The sequence below is a fragment of the Alligator mississippiensis genome, chromosome 2, assembly GCF_030867095.1.
Source record: "Alligator mississippiensis isolate rAllMis1 chromosome 2, rAllMis1, whole genome shotgun sequence".
Lineage (NCBI taxonomy): Eukaryota > Metazoa > Chordata > Crocodylia > Alligatoridae > Alligator > Alligator mississippiensis.
Genome location: NC_081825.1, coordinates 204,302,500 through 204,327,661, shown reverse-complemented (window position 1 = coordinate 204,327,661; position 25,162 = coordinate 204,302,500). Strand labels below are relative to the sequence as shown.

Sequence of the window (25,162 nt, the reverse complement as noted above, 5' to 3'; positions counted from 1 at the left end):
TGGCCTAGGCTAGGGATTTCATAACCACCTATAACAGAATGCCCTAACCATGAAGTTATAGATCATTCGAACTGGGGAAAGAGATCTCCTGCTCTTGAAACTGTTCCACTTTACAGAAAAGAATTCAGTATTCTTCAGACCAGAGAGATCGAGTGCAAGAGCACATGGTGAGAGACAAGACTTTTTAGCCCCTGTGGGAAGGACACTTATCTCTGAGGGAGGTTGTCCTGGGTTCTAGCCCTTGCTCCAAGGTCTGTGATGCATGAACAGGCTTTGGAACTGGGAATGGAAATCTGGATGTCTCCTGCCCAGGAGGGTGACCTAACCACTACAGGATGGTGCTTCAGGTCAGCAAACTCCTATTTTCTCTTCTTGGCTTTTAGTGTCCTGAAATGTCTTAGCATTCACTTCATTGATGCAAACCATTAAAAAGAATAATAACTAATGGGCTTGCGTTCATCAAGGCATCCTTCTACATTCTGCAGTGACAATCACAATTTAATTTGTACAGTGTTTCTCCCTACAAAGAATGTTTATTGATATAATTGGGATAGCTGAACTACTGAACCCACCAATCTTTCTGCAGAAACAGTGCATGCAAAATGTGTGCTAATAATATAACACTGATCTAGTGGAGCCCTCCTGGGAACTAGATTACTTACTAGGTGAACTGAAGATCAAATGTTTTGTGTGATTGTTATCATCTATAGGTTCCACTCCCAGGCTACATAGAAGCTTATCCGCGGCCACGCTACCCACATAACTCTCCTTCAAGACTTCATCGCCAATACAGTCAGCCTGCAAGCATGCACCCCAGTTTGGAACAGGCTCCCTTACCTTCTACTGCAGCTTCTCAGCAGAGCCTAACAGAAAATGACCCTTCTGACACTCCTCTCACCAACATATCTACAGCTGCTTTAGTGAAGGCAATAAGAGAGGAGGTTGCAAAACTGGCCAAGAAACAAACAGACATGTTTGAGTTTCAGGTGTAACCTCATTGTGTGCTATGTTCATATCATGTAACTTGCAGTAGCCAAGGAAGTAAGTCCTTCAGTTTTCGGTTTAAAGCTTGCTGTGACTTGTGCCAAAGTGATGGCATTTTTCTTTTTCTGAAAAGTCAACTCTGTTGTTATGGAATAGAATGAAACTGAACAGCAGGACTTGAAGATACCCATTCTGTTTGCCAGCTAAGGAGATGCTGCCAGGTAACTGTTTGTTTAATAGTGCTAAGTTCAGTTTATGGTACGCAATTGTTTGTCACTTAGCTCTTGACCATGGGCTTTCATTACTAGAGATGCTACTAAACATACATCCGTGTAATGGTAGAGTTTATTAAAAGTATTGGGGCACAGAACTGGAACTGTCTGAAATAACGTCTGCATGTCAAAACTTTCTTTCTTTGATTAAAGAAAACAATACAGTAGTACTGGGTAAACTGAAGGCCATAAAACTTATATAGTAGTGATCAGATTAACAGTCCATTACAGAACACTTGATAAGGAGAGCCGAAGCCAGAGAAACAAGCCCAGTCCTTCTCTACTAGAGGCCACATTCAGACCAAAAGAATATGAGGTGAGTAAGTAAGATAAATAATTTACCCTGTAAATAGCCCTAAGTCTCATCATCCTATTCACAGTACAAAAAGCCTGAAACAAGAGAAGACTGGGAAAAGAGTTAATCATTATTTTGGTAATTTGTGGTTACAGTGCTCATTAAAGCTGCTGTTGAATGACAGAGGTGTTTTCAATATTAAAAGAGCCTATACTGTATGGTGGGAAAGAAATTAACAAACGAAATGGGTGCTAAAAGCTTCCAGGACCCTACAAATGAAAAATGGTATTTGAGTTCACTCTACATTCAAGAGTTTTTCATTCTGAATGCATGTGAAGCTGGTAAATTTGAGAACCTTGGGTGAGCCTATCCAACCTGGAAGAACAAATACACCTGCTTTTACAAGGAAACCTCTGTTTCACATAGTGCTTTGTACTCTTTCTTGAACAATGACATCTAGTGAAGTGATGCCAGAAAGTACTGCCTGAAGCTGTAATTGACTTTGGTTACACTGGAACAATGAATATGGCAGCGCTAGACAACTCAGTCTCTACAGGAAGCTCTGAATGTGAAGGACCTGCTGATTACATGAAAGTGTAAATAAGTAAACAAGTGTGTGGATTTAAAAAAAATACTGTTGTTCTGTGAAAAAGGGGTATTTACTGAACCTATGAGGAATGTGTACTTTGCAAGATAAATGCCATTATCTGTTATGCCGCATATATGAGTCCACCCTCCACAAAAAAAAAAAAAAATCAATCCTCATTGCTGAATGTGACAGTAATTCATCTTTTGCAGTCATACAAAATTGTGGAAGATCAAGAAAAATGCTTCAAGTTCCTTCAGTAATGAATTGGGGACTAAAGTTGCTTATGGGGCTCTGGTGTGTTGGGCACGTTTGATGTCAATTGGAGTTAAAGGTGATGTCTTTCATCCCATTAATTTATTCACTTAGCCTCAATTGCATATGCTATTTTATTTGATTCTTGTGTTTTCCTAATGAGTTTCTTTGGTCTTTATGGAGGTGAAAAAGGGAGCTTGGTATAGCTTTGTAGCATTTGAGAGGACAAGGAAAAAGAGATTGGAAAGTGGGGAGGGTGATACTGCTGAAGCACAAACTTTTAAAGCAGAGCTATTTTTTCAAAAAAATATTAATAATAAAGCCCATTCCAGCTATCCTGGAATACAGAAATGTCTCTTACTCAAAGACCTTAAATATTGCAAAACCTTTTGGACTGCTTGTTGTTCTTTAAACAAATGTGAAATTTCATTTTTGTTATTTTAAAAAAATCAGATATAAATAAAATGTATTTTTGTAATCTCTGTGTAAATATATGCTGTATATTTATAAAAGTGACCAATCTGCTGCGGACAGGAAATTACCATTAAACCGATTGCAAAACGAGAAAAAAGTTAGCAACTTTATGGATGGATATTAGCATTTGAGTCTTGGACTACACAAATAGGCAGCTGGGTAACTCGAATGAATAAAGAACCAAAGAAACTCAGCCTCTCATAACTATGAGTCGATGCACTGCTGTCTCAGTTCCCTGTCAGTCAATTAATACAATCTCATTTGTGTAACACAAGACATCCAAATGTATTTTTGTGTTGAATTGTTGTCTGCCTGAGAATGTTGCATTTAAAAATCAATGCTTAAAAACATAGGGTCAACCTCAGCTTGCCATATACCTGGGTAGTTCCTGTCAGCTTCAGTGGGAACTGCATTCACTGGCACTGGAGATAAGTTGTCTGTTAAACCTTGTCTACAACAACAAATTTCATCCATACTATGTAATTTTTTACAGAAATGTAGTTAAACTAGTGTTTGACATGAAGATGTATTTTTATTTTAAAACATCCATTGCCTTTTGCAGTGATTTGAATTCATTTTTAAATCATTCCTTTACTTAACCCAGTGCAGTTTATTGTGTAGACAAGCCATTACATGCAACTGAAGTAAAATCTTAGGTACCAGTCTTGCGGAATTACACACTTGCTTGACTTTAAGCAATTGAGTAGTCCTAATGAATTCACTATACATGGGGTTAAAGTTAAGCATGTTCCTAAGTCTTGTCGAACTGGACCATAAAACATTTAAGAAATTCCATATACACAAGGGCTTTGTGTGTCATTTTAAACAAAATTTAAGATTTTAATTTCAGTCTTAAATTCCTTCTAGAGAGACAGCACTATGATTCCAGAGTTAAATCAACTTATCCTTGCCCCAGACAGCTGGGAAAGACTTGCTAGATGTTTCAAGTTTTTTCTGTGTAGTATTGTATTTGAAATGTGCTACCTGTTGAAAATTCCCTAATTCATCACTTTAAATACCACTGTGATATAATTTATTCACAGAGGAATTTTAATCTCTCCATTCATAATGGCTTTTTATCTTGTCTGTAACATGTTTCTGCTGTATGTTTTTTTTAAAGTTCAAAAATAAGGTAATATGAAGACAAAAAGGACATTCCTGGAAAGAGAAATCATGTTATAATATTTATGCTGTCTGAGCACAATGCAATGATGAAGTAAGAATATAGTGTACAAATAATTTGTAATATAATAAACATTTTGTATGGCTACGGCTGCAATATAGTTTTTCAACCCGAATTTCAAAAAAAGAAAATCTATCCTATCTACACAGTTAAAACTGATCTCATAATAACTGTGGTGATGCCATATTTTCTGGGAAGGACCTAGCCTGAAAGTGACTTCTAACATCTGCATTCAAAACTTCTAACATTCTGTTACAGTTATATGTTAACATGAAAATGCCATTTTAGCTTTCTTTTCTGTACAGAAAATTCTGATGTACTGATCAATGTCCTGTCTTTAGATTTATGAATCATTAGTAAAGTAATCTGCAAATGAAAACAACCACTCAGTAATAGGTGTCTTTAATATATATGCTTTGCTGTAATTAAGCATAGTAGAACAGTAATTCTAAAGGTATAAGAGGGCAGTATTTGAAACATAGCTTCTTTTTCCCTAGATAAATTAATTATCTAGATTTGGGAGAGGTACTAGTAGTGATAGTAGAAACAATAATTGGTGTTTGTTTTTCATCATTTTGTGGGAGCACCATAAAAGTGCATGGCATTCATATATCCTCTAAACAGATGGGAATATACTGTAACCTAAGCAATTATCATCCCTTATTCAGAATCACTGTGCAAAGGTGAAAAAGAGAAGTGTAGTGCGGTATGGAGAAAGGCAAATGTGAGGTAGAGCTCTAAACTAAGTTAGCAGAAAGAACAGAAGTAGATTTACTGACAAATAAAATAAGCCCTGACCCTTGGTTTTGGGGGCAAGGAGATTATTCTGCTGGTTTTTATTTGAGATGTTAAGATTTTTGATTATTTAGAATGAATGTATGTATACCTCTGTGTGTTTGTATATTTTTGGCACAGAAATGTAAATGTATGATCTAGATAAGTGCATATCATAGATATCTGCTGTTCCCAGAAACATATGGGCACCTGAAATCAGTAATGCTAATGCAGATTAACACAAGCTCATTTTGTGTTGCTGACCTTATGCATCCTTGCCACATGCAAGTAGCTTGAGTGCTACATCTAATGATGATTGGAGTTGATTAAAGGCCTGACCTCACATTCCTTGTGTGTATAACATTCTCATTGGTTTCCAATGGCCTCAAAACAGTTGGGGAGAGAACATGATCAGGCTAATGACAAGACTAAAACAGATCATGCAGCCTAGGATCCGTGGGTCCCTTCTTGCATGATGATTCCTACCAATTAGAAATTCTGGTGTTGTAGCAGCTTTACTTGTAGGAGCATTTGCCTTTCCTATTGAGGATCATTGTGCATAAAATTAGTACGGAGAGAAGCCACACACTATACCTCTGCAATAGTCTATGAATCAATGCTTCCAGTTAACGCTATTTTCTGTAGACAGAATAAGCCCTATAAATGCTGGGTGTGGATCCCTTTGAAACAACAGAGTTATACCAGATTTCTATTTGGCTAAATGGCTTCTAGTTACTCAGAGTGTGCTTGATATGACATGTAAAATGCATACCATGGCTCGTAAGGAAACAGAATGTTTCATGTTAGCTTATACATTTTAAATATATCTTAATGTAAAATAAGAAAAGCTGCTGCAGCAACATACGTTGCATTTGTTATAACAAGGTAGCAATCAAATTGATTTTTATACTCTTGAGAACTGAATACTGTAGCCTTATTACAAAGATGCTAGTTCAGCAAGGGGCATTTCATGTTCATCTGGAGTCATGTTGCACCGCAAAAGTAGCAGGGTGGAGAAGAGTTAGGACCACTGACCGCAGCAGGACTGTGCATTTATCCAAGCGTTTGCAGGATGACAACCTTCATTTATATCATGGAGTTCCCTCTCCCCTCTCCTGAGGACTGCATGGATAAAATTGGAGGATGAATTTGGCAGATTTACTTCAACAGAAAGTTTGCCTTCATAAGGATCTGCATCTGCACGTTTGTATTTGAAGAATTTATAGAATAGAGTATAGTGACTCTAGAATATATATAAAAATGGCAGATCCACTCCTATCTCCAAATAGCATGTTTTCTAAGCATTCATGTAGATTTGTACCCAATAAACTGTCACCAGTCTGTTTGATCAAAGAAACCCTCCTTATACTATCTCAAACACCTTTTCTTAAGGGGTGCCAAAGCATGACCTGTCTGAGGAAATAACATACATTTTACGAAGCAAATATGCGGAAGCAAATCATTTTAACCCAATCTTCTCTAAAGGGTCCAAAAAATTATGGTCTTTTAAGAAATTTTCTGAAATTGGTGAGGAGGCTATGTTGAAATAAATCAGTGTTGAGCTTCATTACAAGCATAATATTATTTATACGTAGTACTTTATCTGTAATTTTGAAATACTATCAAATAGAGCCAATACAGCAAGGGGGGCAGCTATATCTTCTATGCTAAGCTGTCATCACGAGTGGCTAATGCGCAGCCTTAGTGAACTTTTGCTGTGTCTTAATTCTCAAGATTCAAGCTCAATTAAGTTGTTAATCTGTTTGTTTAACCAATTTATTTTAAGGAATAGATGGTCATTTCTATACATCGCTGTATGGTGGTGTTGCTACAGCACCATACTGAACCACAGTGCAGTATGGGCTGTTACTGCACCGCGCACGATGCACACAGGTAAATTTCTGAGCTATGTCACTGTGGCAGCACACTATATTGGGGGAGCGTGCTTCTATGGCAACGTAGCTGGCAATCACATGTAGACCCATGTGGTCACTACAGCATGCCATACAGAGACGTAGCACATCACTACCTTGCTGTAAGGTGATGTGTAGACATGCCTGGTTATATTTTTCCATTTCTATTTCAGCAATGTAGAAAAAAAGGATACTGGATTTCATCATTTTGAATGCTTTGTTGAACTCTACATATATCTCATAATCAATACGAATTTTTGCTGTGAAGTGAGAATTTGTAAGTGTTTAGTTTATCATATAGAGTGGGTCCTTATTTGTTATTTTAAAAAGAGTATGGCTTTGTGGAAATCATGTCCGGCTAACACTGCAACATCTATGCTGAGAAGTAAAATGAAACTTGTTCTCCTTTCACCTTCACTGTAAACTGAGAATAGCTCCATAGAAATCAGTAGATTATTAGCACCCCAACAGTGACTCATACTGTTTTAGGCATGACAAAGCAGTGAGAAAGCTGTATGTAAGGAGCAACAAGGGATTCCCCTTGTTCAGAGACATCCTTACACTGCAGAAACCTATAGCACAGAGTTGTGTTGTAGGTGGAACAGTGATGCGATGGGGCTTACATAGATAAACTGTAGTACAGCTGATTATTATTAATATACTAGCCAGTACGAGAGCATGACCGGCAGGTGAGAGTTCGAGTCACTAGCCCAACCCCAAAATCACGGTGCAGAGAAGTGACTTATGGTCAGATTTTTTAAAAATATTTAGTTGCTTAAAAAAATATGGGTGCCCAGTTGGACTTTCAAAAGGAGATAGGTGTCTAACCCCTATTTGAAAATCATTGGTGCTTATTTGCATCTTTAGGTCTAAATCCCTTTAAAAGTTTGTAGTAGTCTTGGAATGGTGTTGTATCAACGATAGTTCAGGAAATATCAGAGTTCATATTACACTTTGACTCGGGGGGGGGGGGGGGTCTGCAAAAAAAAATTAAATTGGTTCATTGATTAACAAGTTTACCTAAGTGAAGGAGCAATCTGATCAGAGACCCACCCTCCCCGCCCCCCCCGGTTATGATTTTCAAATTTTACAAGGGGGCTCTTATCTCTTATGGGGAGGCTCGGCTCCCCTGAGCTCCCCCTTAATTTGCACACTGGGAAATATACAAGAGGCAAGGATTTTTTTTTACTTTTGGTAATATTTTTTATTGGAACAACTGGTTCAATAAAAGTTTGGGAGAGAAAGACAGGTTTTCAGGCATAAAGTGCCCTTCCTCAGGCCTGAAAAGGAAGCAAACATAGGTCTTGCCTTCAAGTGTTGTTATTACAGCCATCTTTGCCACACTCCCTTCTGCTACCTCAAGCTTTGCTAAGGCATTGCTAGAGGTTTATTCTCAAAGATTTATATCAGAGTAAACCTAGTGAAAGATCAAAATCAGGCCCAGATCTGTTCATTTATCAAACACAGTCTAACAGCTGTGTTTGATTTTAAAACTATTTAAATTCAATGCAGAACTACTGGCGTAACTTGACTGAACCCTTCCACTGCGTAAAAATAATGCTTATTTTGAAAAGTGCCTGAATATATTTTTCAACATTCAGCTGTTATAGTTTCCAAGGAGCAATTGCAAACTATGACATAATGTAAATAATAACTGTAAAAATATGCATTTAGTTAACAGACAATAATGGCTCAAAATGAGTGTAAATTATATAGAAAATGTTCCCCTGAACACCATATTTACCAAGGAGATCAAATATTCTTCCAGTGGTGATTCAAGGATATGTGCCAGTTTGCTGAGGTTCTGTGCATTTTTATGCTTTGTAAACTGGTCTCAAAATATTAAGGCATGCAGTGCCATCATTTATGGTCTTACACCCATGTCACAGAACACTATCTTTTGCAGACTCCAACAGGACCATGATGAGTGTCTGTGTACATGCTTTTTAAAGTGCTATTTATAATAGAGTGTAAACACTTGTGCTTTTACTGTTTTTAATTTGACAGTGGCTTTTACATTTGACCCAGTTAACCAATGTAGATGTTCAAAAATGGATATTTTGATGTGTTAAGCAACAAAGTAATGCTAAAAGAGCGGGTTGGATCTGAGAAGCCTGTCACCTTCATACAGGAGTAAGTGGACAGATGTTTTGATTCCTGCTGTGCATGGGTTAATTTAATTTTGGAATTGAAAATCATCACTACTCATTTGAACAGAATGTTTTGGAAGTCAGTTTTATCCAGTTTTAATTAAAGACATTTTCTTGCTTTTGCTTCTTTTGTTTTTTGAAAAAAGTATTCAAATAATAAGTCTCTTTCAGGGTATGGACCAAAAATTACATTGGCAATGCTTCCAAAGGGGAGGAGAAACTGCAGGAGCTGTTATGCTGTAACTCAGCTAAACTAATGGTGGTCAAGCAGGGCACCAGTCCCAGGCCCGGACTCAGAGGAGATGTAGGATTGTTGACCGCTGCTGTGGGCAGCGCAGCTCCCACTGATGCAAAAACTGGTTGCTATACTTATCAGTAACAGTTATGAGTGCAGGGGTTTAGGTTGTAGCCGTGTTGGTCTAAAGACATAGGCAGACAAGGTTCCTTGGGTGAATTTGATATCTTTTATTAGACCAACCCAAATGGTTGGAGAATAGTTATTAAGCAAGCTTTCGGGTTCAAAAACCCTTCGTCAGGCTAAGGAAGCTTCAGCAGTTGGTGTGTGCTCTTCCGGGATGGAATGAAAAGTAAACAAGCCAGGGGCTGGGCTGGGCTGGGGAGTCAGTTGCCAGGTAGATTGTAATGTACCAAAAATCCAATGTCTATGTTTAGTCCCTGATCTCTAGTATCCAGGAGGTTGATGAAATGGAGCTCATAGGCTCGTCTCTGGGAAGTGTTGTGTAAGTTTCCCTTGAGGATCAGGACTGAGAGATTGGAGAGAGAGTGGCCCTCCTGTGAGAAATGTGCCCCCACTGGTAATTGGGTGTTTCTGTCTTTGATGGATTTCCGGTGTGCGTTCATTCTGGTGTGCAGTTGTTGTCTGGTCTCTCCTACATATCTTCCATCAGGGCATTTGTTGCATTGGATGAGGTATATTAAATTTCTGGAGGTGCAGCTGTAAGATCCTGGGATGCTGATGGCTCTGTTGTGGGGTGTAGTAATAGTGGGGGTGGTGGAGATGTGTTGGCAGGTTTTGCATTTCTTGTCCTGGCACGGTCTGGATCCTTTTGGTGTGTTCTGGGGTTGAGGAAGTTTGCTTCTGGTGATGAGGTTGGTGAGGTTCGGTGCTTGTCTGAAGGCTAGGATGGGTGGCTCTGCTGCTGTAGCAGTACAAGCGATACTTTGACCCTGGAAGGTTAGAGTTGAAGCAGTTTTGCTACATTTATATTACAACAGGCTTGTGCATGTTACAGTTACAGTGTAACAGCTTCTGCATGGTCCAGGGCTGCACCTCCTCCTGCCTTTTAGAAGTTTCTACGAAGGTACATTTGTCTATACTTTCAGGCTCGCAAACAGGGAATAGCTGATGGCAGGTTAACCCTAGGTTTGCATTCGGCCCTTGACTTTTTGTTTGCATTATGCGAGATGGGACACCTCATCCCCCACCAACACAAATTGGAAATTGTTGTCCCTTATACAGACTTCTTAACCTCAGATGAATTATTTATCCTTAAAATGCCTTGGCTTCCCCATTAGTTAAAAAGGGGTGACATTTCTAAAGCGCAAAGATATGAGAAAAGTAAATGTTATCAAAATATGGGTAAAAATATTCTTATTTCACAGAATATTGTGACATTTAATAAATTAATATTTCTTAGATACTTTAAGAACCTTGAGTAAAAGCTGCTATAATTCTCCAAAACATTATCTATTATAAAGTGGAATTGCACATTTGCTTAGGGTTCTCCAAATTACTGCTTCCCAGAGGTTTAAATAATCTAGAGAAATGAATTTACTTAAAAAAAAGGCCTCCCATTATTGATATCTTTGTAGGTATTAGCTTTTAAATGTTTAGCAAGGGGGAAGACTTTCCTAAAATGCAACATTAAATACATAAATGGCTCCCCTTTCCATGCTAATAAGCATATTTTGATAAAATTTACTTTTCTCATTTCTTTGAACTTTAGAAAATACTTGCCCTGCATATGATAAAAATAAACAGTTTACTTGATTGCTTAAAGCTTGATTCCTTTTAACTGCAACAAGTTATATATCTGAAAATTATTCATAACTTTTCAAATGTATTTTCAACTGAAAATGGGTAAATGAGTCTTTTGAAATAAAAAAAAGCTGCAAAATTAAGAGTTTGAGCAGCACTCTGTAACATATGGAATTGAACTGAGAGTGAAAATAATGAATATAAATTCTATACTATGCAATTGTGAATGAAATGTCCAGGAACTGTGTCCTTTTTTATTGAAAACATGTTACATACCAATGGTACAATTATACATACCATTGAAAAAGCCATTTATGGTGTTTTGGGTCATTATCAAATGGCTTTGTTTTCATTTTGTATTGGAGGGTGATTACTGAATAGATGTTTGTGTTTACATAGAATTGGTTTTCCATATTGGTTTATTTAGTTTATTTGAAGTTGTATATGATCTTTCTTGAAAATTTTGAGCATTAAATAAAATATATCTTAAAATATGTTTTGCTAACTAGTGATTGTTCCTGATGTACCCATTCCAATAGACCAGTTTCTCTGCTGCACTCTTTGGGATTGCCTATCACCATTACTACAATGGGGAATGTGTGGCTTGTGGCAGTGCAGACCCATCTGCGGCACTGCAAACCACACATGCTGCAGATGCAGGTGTTCACTGCACTATTAATTTGTAGCGTGGCAGGGGTTTTTTTACACCGGGAGATTCCAGTGTCAAAAATCCTGTGGCGGAAGGAAGTGGGGTAGTGCATGTGGCAACCAGGTTCCATGTGCCTGGATTGTTGCCACTGGAGCCCTGGGAGACTCCCAGGACCCCAGGTAAGGCTACTGAGACCAGCCCAGGTGCTGGTCCCAGCCTCCTCTACCCCAGCGGGGTCAACTTGCCACAAACCAGAGCTCGCATGCACAGGCATTCCCCAGGGACACATAGCAGCAGCACAACTATGGCTGATGACAAAAAAATCCTTGTTTCCCCTTTCTCATTCTCAGAGCAAAGGAGGCAACTAAAAAGTTGTTTGTGGCATTTCAAATGAACATGGATCAAGAAGTGGCTTTGTTAGGTTCTCTCTTATGGAAGAATCTAGAAAGGTGGGAGAGAAGTAAGTCTAAAATTCTATGAGGACTCAGACAAATTTTAACCGTGCCCTCCCCTCTTGAGAAGAGGGATGGCCACTTTGTAGAGTGAGGTAGGAGTACTGTCAGCAAGCCTCAGGGATTTTGAGGATGTCTTATAATTCATTATGAAGCTTCCCTCTTATCCTAGGGTTCAGGTTGCAACTCTATGGCTGTGCATTACCTCTTTCAGAGAGGGGAGTCAATGCTTTTCATAAAAATATTTACTCTTGCATGGATTTTTTGTTGTTGTTGACAGGTAACTAGCTGCCTCTTGAGGGGAACATGCAGTGAAAAAAGGACTGTCGATATAACCATTCCACTCTTTTTCAGTGTCTTCACTTTGTTTCTTTTGTTTAAAATATTTGGGGTAAAATTTTTATTTCACTCAGAGGTACACCCTTTTATATTACTTCTGGAGCATGTTAAGGGCTGGAACTGTTCCACAAAGATCCAGGGAGGAAATCCTTCAGCACAAAGATACAGAGTGTGCCCATAAATGAAGTCATCATAACGTACACTGCACAATGCTTGGCATTCATGGACAGCTGTTGGAAGACTGCTATAAATAAGATGACCCCTGATCTGCTCTGAGTTTACACAGTTAGTGTTTTAACTAGGGGTGCAATGGTAACGATTTTTGGGGGTGATACCAATCGCTGATTATTAACGAGTCATATTGGCCAATATTCATCCAATTGCCGATAAGCAGCCTGGCAGCTTGGAGAGTAGTATCCAGCTGGTAAGTCTCTTGCGGGGAAGGGACTATGGGGAGGGAAGGGGCATGGGGGCGCAGATTGATGCCCCTGCGGTGAGGGAGGGAGCGGAGCTGGGGCAGGCACTGCACAGCCAGGGTGGGGTGGGAGACAGAGCTGTGGCTTGTCTGGGGGGGTGCAGGGAAGGCGGGGGTTGCTCACACCACTGCATGCACCCTCCAGGAGGCATGGGGGAGCATGTGCCCCCTGGATCTGTGCACAGGGCAAGGGTGGGCTGCTGCTGCGGGCTGGGACCAGGAGTAGTGCTGGGCTCTTCTTGGGGGGGGGAGGGGGGCTGCACTTGGGGTGGGCAGCGGTGGCACTGAGAGGGGGGCTATGAGGTGGGCTATGGCAAATTTTGGGGTGGCCATAGCACCCCTTGTAACCCTCTTCCCAGTGCTGCTGCCACCACCTGCCCCAAGCTCAGCCCCAGCCTAACCCCCTTGCTGGGAAGAGTCCAGCCCTGAGTGCACAGTGGCAGCCTGCCCTCATTCTGTGCACAGATCCAGGGGGCACATACCCTACCATGACTTCCCTTGGGGTGTGCCCAGCACTGGCAGCCGCCCCCTTCCCTGCGTGACCCCAGATGAGCGACAGCTCACTCCAACATCCTACTCTGCTCTGGCTGGGCAGTACTTTCCCCTGCCCCAGCCCCACTCCCTCCCTCACCATGAGGAGCTCATTCTGCCCCTGCTATGCCCCTTCCTCCCAACAGACTTACTGGCTAGATGTGGTTGCATTCCTGGCCACGTGCATGCTGCAACTGTGCCCATGCATGCAGCATTTATCGGCAACATAATCAGCCACGTAAGCCAACAAAGTCAATGGCCAATAATGTCAATTTTCCTTTTATCGGTGCTGATGCAATATGGACCAATGTATCAGTGCACCTCTAGTCTTGACCTTTCTTGGGATGTAGCACAGGATCTCATCTGTAAAGCTCTACATAAATCTGTGGTATTATACAGCTGACTATTATTATTAACGATAACACATGCTTCTGCCAAGAATTGATGTTCTGCAAATCTTTCTTGATCTATTGCTTAGCACCCTGAATTTACCAAACCATTCTCCAGGTACTACCTATCTATAAACAATAGGCTTTCCTAACACTCAGGGATTATCCTTGATTTCCTTGCTTTGGTATATGGATGCTAGGCTTTTAGACTTTTATTTTTAAGAGAAGTGACCAAATCCTGCACACATCTCTGAAAACAGAAAAAAATTAATTTCATCATTATTTTGTACTACTAGATTTCTTTATCAGCTGCTCCAGAGTAAATTAAACTAGTTCTCCTTTAAGGTAATTGTACATCATAATGCCCTTATGTTAAGATTAAGCATATAGTTAGAGAATTTTGTCACAGTAAGCTTAGAAAAGGAAACAATTTGAAAGCTGATTGACCTGATTGCTTGTGGCAAAGTACTTGAAAATGAAGCTCAAATGCTTTCTTGTCTTTAAAGGGCTTTGTATCTAACTATTCCCATTATAAAGCAGCTTCAAATTTCTGAAGTGAAAAAATTCACTGCATTCCAATGGGGGGGCTCATAGGTATCACTATAGACACTCTGTGCTTTCAAACAGATTTGCATAATTTCTCAACCCTTTGTTAAGAATTTGAAAATGAAAGGGAACACTCTGTTGACATTTTGAAAACTCTGCCCTTGAATCAAAATCATAGACCAAATGTTATTTTCTTGAATGCAGTGCAGATGGATAGGTTGATTCACTTCTAAGTGTTTTGCAAAATAGGTCTGAGCTGCACCAGCATCTAAATATCTAGCTAACCTACTCTAGTGAGAATCCAAGGAGTGAAACGCATAAAAATGTGTAAGCAGTTGTCTTTTCAGCTCTAGTATTTTGTTGGTTTTCATAAAGGAAATGATAAGCATATAAAAATGTTGGCATGTGGTAACTAATCTGGAAAATATAGTCTATGCACATACGGAAAAACATTTTGTGTGTAATAAGCATCAAGGCAAAAGAGGAGCTTAAATAAAGGCAAACAAGAACAAGGCAAATGGTTTTCTGTTTAGCTTTAAAGGAGATAAATGCAGGAAAAAGCAGGTTAGGGGCTGCAAGAGGAAGGTGATCAAGCAGGAGGTGCCACGTGTATGCATGCACACATGCACATGCATGTGGCAGCCAGACAGCTCCTGCAACTCCCTCCAGTTAAGTCTATGGGAGTGGAGGGGAACGGACACAGGCATGGGCTACCGGTGCCTCCTGAGTCGGTTGGGCGGGGGGGCACTTGGACTCCTAGTGGCCAGTCAGGAACCAGGGGCAGTCCCCCTGCAGCTGATCACACTAACTGGGTGGGGGGTGGGGAGGATTCCCCACCTCAGCTGGTCCCACGTGCTGACCCGGAAGCAGCATTCCATCTAAGCTGGCTGTAAGAGGAACACTGCCTGGAAGTACCCAGCGGCACTTCTGGAAGGGCCAGGGATGCATCCGGAAGTGCCAATGGCACATCTCGTGGTGCCTCCACTCCCTTGCCGGTGCTCTAAGGGGGAGTACCAGTGCTCCCGACCTGACCACCACCTAAGCGGGGAATGCTGTTGTGAGGGGGTGCACCAGTGCTCTCAGGGGCTGCACATGCACCCCGTATGTGTTGCCACTGGACACAGGCTATACATTGGAAGGGTGGAGGGAATACAGGCGGGGGGGCACATGCCCCCTGAGATTTCTGCCCCCACAGCAAGGCATGGGGCTGCAGCAGGGCTGGACCAACTCCAGGCAGGATCCACCTCCATGGCCCAATGGGGGGAACCGGTGAGGGAGGAAGTGCTGCACTGCCATGGCAAGACATTTTCTGCCCACCCTGCACAATTCTGTGCTGCTGCTGCTGTCACTGCTGCACCTCACCATGGTGGCATGGTATTCTCTTCAGTGCCAGGTTTCTCCACTGGGCCACAGAGGCTGTGGGTCTGGAGTGAGGGGCAATAGTATGGGCATGGGCATGGCACTGGCATATCAGGGCTGCTCTGCACCACAAAGCAGTGGGGAGGATAGCCGCAGCTAAACCCACGCCCTGGTGAGCAAAGGGGGCAAAGGGAGCTCTGATTTTCCATGATAAAAAACCCAAAATCAAATGCCAAAATTTGTAGGTTTTTAGAATTTATTTTATTATAACAATTGAGACACTGGTAGGCTTTCAAATTGTAAAATACCATACCAATGCTTTAAAGTTGCAAACATACCAATAAAATATTGTATTCAACTGATATCTATATATATAGTGGTGTTCTATCTGTTACACTAAATTTCCAGTTATATAGAAGCCTAGAGGCTTGATATAGAGACCCCCCAGCAGCCACAGAGCCCCCCGTGGACCCTCCAGCACAGCCGGAGGTAAGCGGGGCCCGTGGTGGGAAGGGGTTAACCCCTAGAGAGTGGGAGGAGGTGGCTGAGTGAGATCCCTGCCAGGTCTCACCCTGCCCAGGCCCCTACTTGGCCTAGCCCCCCAGGGAGAGAGAGAGGTAGGGGGAGGGTACTCACCAGTCCCTCTCCAGTGGGGCAGGGTCCCACAAATCCTGGGCAGGGCCCCCCCAGCACGAGAGCAGTTTCATCGACAGGGGGCCTACTGCGCATGTGCGTAGTTTAAAAAGGCCCGCCAACAGTAAAAAAGCCTCGGGCTCTGCAAGCAGTGAGAGATGCGCGGGTGAAAGACGACTGCATCCCCGCTCCCCCGAAGCCTCCCAGAGACCCCCCCAGCAGCTGCGGAGCTCCCCACCAACCCCCAGCACAGCCGGAGTTAAGTGGGGCCCGTGGTGGGAGGAGGTTAACCCCTAGAGAGTGGGAGGAGGAGGCTGAGTGGAAGCTGGGCCGGGTATCACCCCGCCCAGGCCCCTACTTCGCACAGCCCCCCAGGGAGCCACGTGACCAGGCTGTGCAAACAGGCATGCTTGTCTGCCAGCATGTGAGTTAGCGTGGAGTTCGCGCAGGAGGGTGAATGGGAGGGCCCGAGGCCCTGCCTGCGAGCCCTTTAGGGTAGGCAGACTCAGGCCCAGCCCGCCTATCAGCAGCATGCCATAGATGGGCACTCACTGCACCCCGAGGGTCCCCTCGGGGTCTGCGGCCCCCCCCCCGGCACCTCAGAGACGGCCACCCAGACAGAGCCCATCGTTCTGGGCTCCACGCAGACAGAGCCCCTGGCTCTTGGTTACAGGGGCTGCCTGTCCCTTTTTCAGGCTCTAGGGCCTGGGAGCATGGCTACCTCCCCTTGTGGGGTCCGCTTCCTTTTGGGGTCTCTGGTACACCAGCTGGAGGAGCTCCAGGCCACAGTCCAGAGACTGCGTGCCATCAGGGACTGCGAGCAGGAGATAGACTCCTACTGCCAGGCCCTTCTCCCCTGGGAGTTGGAGGGTAGACCACGGTCTCCCTCCAGGACAAGGGAGGACACCAGGACCTCCCATTCTGTCCAGTCAAGGGCCCTAAGGCCCACCGCCCCGTCAGAGCTTAGCAACAGGTATGAACCTCTTGCAGCCCCAGCAGAGCATGCTGAGTTGCCAGCTCCTGCAGGCAACGCAAGCTCAACTGCAGCTACCGCCCCCGCTCTCCCCAAGACAAAATGTAAAGTGTTTGTTGTGGGAGACTCCATGCTGAGGGGGATTGAGGGGGTAATCTGCTGCCCTGACCCCTTAGCCCAGGAAGTCTGCTGCTTCCCAGGGGCCTGCATCCGAGACATTGTGGAAAAGATCCGTAAGCTCCTCCAGCCCACAGACCACTATCCCATGCTCCTTATTCATGAGGGCTCCAATGACATGGCTCGGAGTGCTCCCAGCCAGGTCATGAGGCGCTACAGCAAAGCCAGCAGGCCAAGGCACTTAAGGGAGCCTACCCTTGCCCCAGCCCTGGTACAATCTGTGGGCAAGGCAAGAGCCCCCAAGGGGACACTTGGCTGTCTGTACACAAATGCCAGGAGCTTGGGGAATAAGCAGGAGGAACTCGTCCTCCTGCTTAACACAAATGATTACGACATTATAGGGATAATGGAGACCTGGTGGGACTCCACCCATGACTGGACTACGGGTATAGATGGCTATACCCTGTACCCGAGTAGATAAAAGGGGCAGGGATGTAGCTCTCTATGTTAAGGAATGCTATGCGTCCCTGCAAGCTGATGTTAGTGACCAGGGTGGATGACTAGAGACCCTCTGGGTTAAAATCCATGGGGAACATGGCACAGGGGACACAATGGTGGGAGTCTACTACAGACCTCCCACCCAAAGCCAAGAGCTTGACTAGGAGTTTGCCCGGGAACTGGCTGAGGCCGTATGCTCCAGGACCATGGGTGTCATGGGTGACTTCAACTACCCAGACATCTCAAGGGAGGACCACTCAGCAAAATCCGAGCAGTCACTAAGCTTCCTATCATGAGTGGATGATCTCTACTTGACTCAAGAAGTCTACGGGCCAACGAGAGGTAAAGCGCTGTTCAACCTGGTACTGGCTACTGGGGATGACCTAATTGGCGACCTAGTGATCGATGGGAAGCTGGATGACAGTGACCATGAGCTGATCACCTTCACCATCCGCCGTAAAGCTGGCAAGACAGTCAGCAATACTGAAGTCCTTGACTTCAGGAAAGGTGACTTTGACAAGCTCAGGAGACTTGTCAGTGAGGCCCTAAGGGACCACGACCCCAGCGGGAGGGGAGTTCAGGAAGAGTGGTTGCTCCTCAAGGGAGCGATCCTCAATGCACAAGCTAATTCTATTCCATCTCCGAGGAAAGGCAGCAAGAGGGCACAGCAGCCCCCTGGCTCTCCAGGGAACTAGTGGACCTCCTGCAGCTAAAAAGAAAGGCCTACAAAGGATGGAGGATGGGGTTCACCTCCAAGGAGGAATATTCTGCACTGGTCCGGTCCTTCAGGGAGCAAACCAGGAAACCCAAGGCTGCAACTGAACTCCAACTAGCTTCAAGTATCAAGGACAATAAAAAGTCCTTTTTCAGATATGTGGGGAGCCAGAGGAAAAGCAAGGGCAACATTGGACCCCTGCTAAACCAGATGGGACAACTGACAACCGGCACCCAGGAAAAAGCCAACCTATTAAATGGGTACTTTGCGTTGGTCTTTCATCAGTCCCATGGGACGCCCATGCCCGCTACGGTACAGGGAGGTCTGGGTGAGGGAGATTCATTGGCCTCCATCAATGCTGACCTCATAAAGGAACATCTTGAGAGGCTGGATACTTTCAAGTCAGCCGGCCCTGACAATCTACACCCCAGGGTACTCAAGGAGCTGGTGAGCATCATAGCCCAGCCTCTGGCACGAATCTTTGAGAACTCCTGGCGCTCTGGTGTAGTACCCAAAGACTGGAAGAAGGCCAATGTGGTACCTGTCTTCAAGAAAGGGAGGAAAGTGGATCTGGCAAACTATAAGCCCATCAGCCTGACCTCTATCCCAGGGAAGGTCTTAGAAAGGTTTGTTAAAGAGGCCATCCTTAATGGACTGGCTGACACCAACATTCTGAGGGATAGCCAGCACGGGTTTGTTGCGGGTAGGTCTTGCTTGACCAATCTCATTTCCTTTTAGGACCAGATGACCTATCACTTGGACAAGGGAGAAGAGATTGACGTCATATATTTTGACTTCAAAAAAGCCTTTGATCTGGTATCCCATGATCACCTCTTGGTGAAACTGGCCAATTGTGGCCTTGGGTCCGCCACAATCCTCTGGCTGGGAAATTGGCTCCATGGTCGGACCCGGAGGGTGGTAATTGACGGAAGTCAATCGTCGTGGTGCCCTGTGACCAGTGTGGTCCCCCAAGGCTCTGTCCTTGGACCCATATTGTTCAATATCTTCATTAATGATGTGGACATTGGAGTCAGAAGCAGACTGGCCAAGTTTGCCGATGACACCAAACTTTGGGGCAAACCACCCACACCTGAAGACAGGAGGGCGATCCAGGCTGATCTGAACAGGCTCAGCAAATGGGCAGACAAGAACCTGATGGTGTTTAACACTGAAAATGCAAGGTTCTCCACCTTGGGAGGAAAAACCTGCAGCATCCTTATAGGCTCGGCAGTGCTATGTTGGCTAGCACTACGAAAGAAAGAGACTTGGGGGTCATCATTGACCACAAGATGAACGTGAGTCTTCAATGCAATGCTACGGCTGGTAAAGCGACCAAAACACTGGCTTGCATCCATAGATGCTTCTCAAGCAAATCCCGGGATGTCATTCTCCCTTGGTACTTGGCCTTGGTCAGGCTGCAGCTGGAGTACTGCGTCCAGTTTTGGGCCCCACAATTCAAAAAGGATGTGGAGAAGCTTGAGAGAGTCCAGAGAAGAGCCACGTGCATGATCAAAGGTCAAGAAAACAGACCTTACAACGACAGGCTGAGAGCTATGGGGCTCTTTAGCCTGGAAAAGTGCAGGCTCAGGGGTGATCTGATGGCTACCTATTAGTTTATCAGGGGTGACCACCAGGATCTGGGGGAACATTTGTTCACCAGAGCGCCCCAAGGGATGACGAGGTGGAACGGTTATAAACTACTGCAAGACCGTTTCAGGGTGGACATAAGGAAGAATTTCTTTACTGTCCGAGCCCCCATGGTCTGGAACAGCCTGCCACCGGAGGTGGTTCAAGCACCTACATTGAACACCTTCAAAAGTAAATTGGATGCTTATCTTGCTGGGATCCTATGACCCCAGCTGAATTCCTGCCTTCGGGTGGGGGGCTGGACTTGATGATCTTCCGCGGTCCCTGCCAGTCCTAATGTCTATACATCTATGAATCTATGAATGAGGGCCCGAGTCCCTCAAATTCAGTGCTAATCAGTGTGATTGGAGGATAGACTGTGTAAGGCATAAACCCAAACTATGATGTTTTATCTCAAGTCCCCTGGTTTCACCTGAAATCATTTCTTCACAGGGTAATGATCTTAGATTCTGGTTTATGCTGAGTAACACAAGGTCATAGTTAATACAGTTTTAACTCATCCTGAATTATCAGGAATAGATCCTGTCGCAGGGCACCTCAGTGTCTGCTCCTAGGGAGTAGAAACTGCCAGGGAGAGAGAGCCCTGGCAGGACATAACGAGCCCAGATGAGGGTTGCCAGGGTAACGAGCACAGCTGCGGGTTGCCGGGGCAGCTAAGGAGAGCCAGCTGCCTGTAGGGGGCAGGGCCTGGCCCTTATAAAGCCTAGGGCTGAGGCCAGGCTGGGAGTTTCCTGCCAGCAGCCAGAGGGGCAGGAGCTCCTGGAGCTAGGAGGCGAGCAATGCAGGAACTGCTCTAGCTGAGAGAAGGATGGCAGCTCTGAGAGGTTTGAGCACCATGGTTTAGCCAGGAGGCTTTATGTTCGAGTTATAGCCAGGAGGCTCGAGTTTATGTTCAGGCTTTGATATTACACCGGTGGTTTGGGTGAGGCTATAGGGGTTGGAGGAGGCCTCATAAAGGGCCCCATGGGAGTGTGGGGGCCCCAGCGCCTGAGGAAGGCGCAGCTTGCAGTGAGGAGTGCAACCAGTGGGTTGCGGGCAGGGAACATAGACCCTGGGTTGTGTGCAGCGCCAGTGAAGGAGCGCAACCAGTGTGTTGCGGGTGGGGAACATAGACCCCGGGTTGTGTGCGGGGTATGTAGACCCCAGCCCCATAGAGGGGCAGCTTTGAGATGCCCTGGTGCGGGCACGACGAGCCCCAGAGAGGGGGCCATATTATTAGGAAGCCCAGTGTGGGCACGACGAGCCCTAGAGAGGGGGCAATGTTATTAGGAGGCCCAGTGCGGGCGCGGTGAGCCTCTGAAGAACGGCTAGTGCTGCGGCAAACCCCGGAGCAGGGTAGAGTGCTGCGGTTGCCCCGGTGAGAGGGGGTAGCAGCGCGGTGTGCCCTGAGAGAAGGGGAGAGCAGCGCGGTGGGCCTGAGAGTCAGGGGGCGTTGCCAGGAAGTCCCCAGAGTGGGCGCAGAGAACCCCAGACGGGTCGGTATTTTAGAGGCGCGAGTGTGGGTGCAGGGAGAGCCCCAGGAAGGGGGCATTACCGAGAAGCCCAGCGCGGGCGTAGCAGGCCCCAGGCGGGGGCGCTATTGCAAAGCCCCCAGAGAGGGGCAACGTTACAAGGAGGCCCCGAGTGGGCTTGGAGCCACGCGTAGCCCATAAGGCTAGGGTGCCCCAAGGCACCCATGGATGCAGGATAAGACCCACGAGGGGTCCAGGAGTTTGTGCCCAAGGAGACGCAAGGCAGCCTCCCTATTATATTTATCAGCAAGACGTGGCGGGCGAGAATCGAGGGTGCCCTTGGGCCGAACTGGCATGGAGAGAGGGCCTAAGGAGATCATGGCCCTCCTATAGGACCCCGCTGTGACAGATCCCCTGACCTTGCATGTACCAGTAAACCTTAAAATAAAATTCTTCAGTATTTTTTCTTGGTGCAACTGGTTTTGACAGGATAAATATTTGACAGAATGGGTGTGACAGTTGTGTGCCTAAAGGCCTGTCTAAACTTTGGTGTGCACCTCTGTCTAGGGAAGTCTGCCCAACTAACTCTTCTGCCATGCCTTGATGTTATTAATAGATGGTTTTCTAGGTGAAAGGCTGCCCTCTCAACGCCCTGTCTACTCGGGGCATATTACATGGCTCCAACTGTCCCCTACCATGTCCCATGCCTCATAGGTGTTACTTAATTGTTCTCAACTCGGGGTTCCTCTCCTGGTACTAGACTGGCGCATGTCCCTCTCTTCCCCCATTTCTGATACTTGTCTCTCTATGTCTTGTTTTCGCTAGCACCTGGCTCTCTGCACCTCTCTCCCTCCCCTTCACTCTGGGCTTTTGGAGTCTCGTCACTCCGTCCCTCTGGTCTTAGGTCTGCTTGCCCGGCCACTGTGCCCCTTTGGCGCTGGACTTTCTATGTCCCATAGCTACGCCTCTCCGCAGTTGGGCTCCCTGGCCCTGTCACCATGGGCAACTGGTGCCTCCTGACTCTGGGGGGGCACCAGAAGCTGATTGCTCTCGGGGGGGGCGGTCCCCTAGTGGCTGATCACCGATCCTGGAAGTGCCGGTGGCAAAATGGGAACTGTCATCAGTGCTTCTCAGGGGGGCACCAGCTGGCGCTCTCCACTCCCTGACTGGCAAGGCCCAATCTTGTGGGGTGCGGACATGTAACCCCCCCATGCGTCGCCTAAGCCTATCACTGTGCTACTCTGGCTCTGGGCTTTCTGCAGGCTGTTGCTACGCCCCTCTGACTCTAGGCCCTCTGGCCCCATTGCTGTGCCACCTTGGCTCTGGTCTTTCTGGGTTGTCACTACGCCCCTCTGGCATTATGCCTAGCTCTCTCTGGCACCTGGCTCTGCACCTCTCTCGGGTGCTTGGCTCTGCGCCTCTCTCTCTGGTGCCTGGCTCTCCACATCCATTGCTGGACTTTCCCCAGATCATGTTCCCCTTTCTCCAAGCCCTGATGAAGCCTCCAAACCTCCCCTTATAGCCTCATCCTGGTCTTCCGGTACAACAATAACACAAGTACAAGCCCGTAGGCTATAACATAAACACTAATGATAAACATAACACTGTCTTTTTAAGAGTGCAAGCTTTCAACCTTCAACTAGCGTGCTCCCTCTTCCGGGGTACCTGAGAAGCTCTGGGAGTCTTACTGTCTTTATGTAGTCAAACAGGCAGCATCTGGTCTCAGGTAACTTCCTCAGGCAACAGCTCCTTCCCCTGGTAGTTGGCAGAGGGACCTTGCTCAGTTACCTCCAGCTCAGTAACCCACAGCTGTGGAGCTGTGCATAAAGCATCCAGGTCAGGCTGCTTCAGCCTTAAAGGAGCAGGCACAGCTTAGGTCCCTGCTACAGTGGGAAAGGAACTATCAAGGAGTCATACTAATATGCTGCTTATTTCTGACCAAAAGTGCACTAGATCTTGTATCCCTAAACTTGGTCAAATGCAGTATTAGTCCCAGGATAGAGTGAAAATAAAATTCGTTTTGATGTACTAATTGCTCTTTTTTTCCATGTAAAGCCCTGCGCTTGTTTCCAAAGTTCTTAACTACAGTGGTGGCAGAAGTACCAAGGCTGATAGAGCTTGGTAACATCTGCACATATTTGGATGAGGAGTTCTCTGTTTCAGCTCAAGACATAGGTGCTGTGTGACAGCCCCCCCACCTGACTCAACTGCCCGCAGCAACACAGATGTCTGGAGCGCACATGGGCAAGCTGGCATTGTGTTAGCTGGAAGTGTGCTCCTGATTGCGCAAAAGGGCACTAGAGGCAGAGGCAGGGAGGAACAGCAGCCGGAGAACCAGAAATGGATACAGCCATTCTCTTCCCCACCTGAGCACCCAGGGAAGAGTCAGATGATCTCTCCATTGTGGGAGAAACCAATGAAGCATGGGCCATGATTCAGCATCTCTCCAGGTGGAGATTTGCGGGGCAGCTGGAGGTACGGTGCCCACTGAGAGCATCTGAGAGATGCTGCTGACAGGCTCCTCAGCAGGCAGCACTGAGCCATCCCTATCTGTGGTGCAGCATGGGCTGAGCATGCACCCAGAGACCCCTGTCTGAGGACCCTAGTTCAGCAGAGCTGGCAACAGTTAGCCAGGGGCCATCCACAGGTGGTAACTGAGGAAGACCACCTCAAAGAGGTACATGAACTGCACAGGCCTCATGGGGGCATGACAGTGGCCACTCCAAGGTGAGGCCAGACCTGGCCCAGTGCCAGTCTGGGAAGGGTTCTCTTAGAGATGGTACCTTCCCCAGGGGCCCAATAAGGAGAAGAGAAGGGTTGTAAGGCCCAAAGTAATTGGCACCCTGAGAAGGGGGAGAAGCTTGCAGCAGTGAGGCACCAGTGTTCTGTCTGGCCACCAAGCCATTTTTTATTTCACTTTGTTGATTTAGTTTTCATTCTTTTTATGTTCCTACATTGGTGTGAACAGGGGACAGACCCCTAAGGATACAAGTCCCAGTGTAACGTTGTGGGATGCATGAACATCGCGTGTCTCCTGAGGCTGGGGAGAAACAGTGACCGCTTGCAGGCAGCAGTGGCAACAGCAGCGCGGTGGTGGTGAGTGGGGAGCTCCCGCAGGCAGCCACAGCAATGTTGGCTGTGGTGGGGGGGCGGGGGGTGGCAAGCACCCACTGGCAATCAGCAACCACCCACAGATGCCGCCAGTGGTGTCGGCAGCGGAGGGGGAGGAGGGAGTGGCGAGTGGTGACCACCCGTAGGTGCTGCTGGCAGCGGCCAATCTCTGGGGGTGCACCGCAAATCTCAGGGGATGCACGTGCACCTGTGTGCACCCCCTACCCATTGCCAATAGTGGGATGGCCCAAGTGCCAAACAACTATGACATCCCAATGAATGGCAATAAGCTCCAAGCAGAAAGGGGCAGGGAGTAGGAGAGGAGGAGCCCCAGAGAAGATGCACTGCTATGGTCACACCTGGCCCACAGAGAACCACTGGATCTCCTCCAG

At 46.0% G+C, this 25,162-nt stretch overlaps 1 protein-coding gene across 5 annotated transcripts in view; it reads left to right on the top strand.

Annotated features, from left to right (window-relative positions):
• Window positions 1-11,379, top strand: part of KIAA1549L (KIAA1549 like) — a 292,080-nt gene extending 280,701 nt beyond the window's left edge. For 4 of the 5 annotated variants that reach the window (XM_014602417.3, XM_019476980.2, XM_019476978.2 and 1 more), the window contains one exon: window positions 711-11,379. In XM_014602417.3, coding sequence (XP_014457903.3) covers window positions 711-992 — 282 coding nt within the window. In that variant the 3' untranslated portion in view covers window positions 993-11,379. The remainder of the gene's footprint in view (window positions 1-710) is intronic. The other variant, XM_059722705.1, reaches the window with a different exon arrangement.
• The last annotated feature ends 13,783 nt before the right edge of the window (window positions 11,380-25,162 follow it).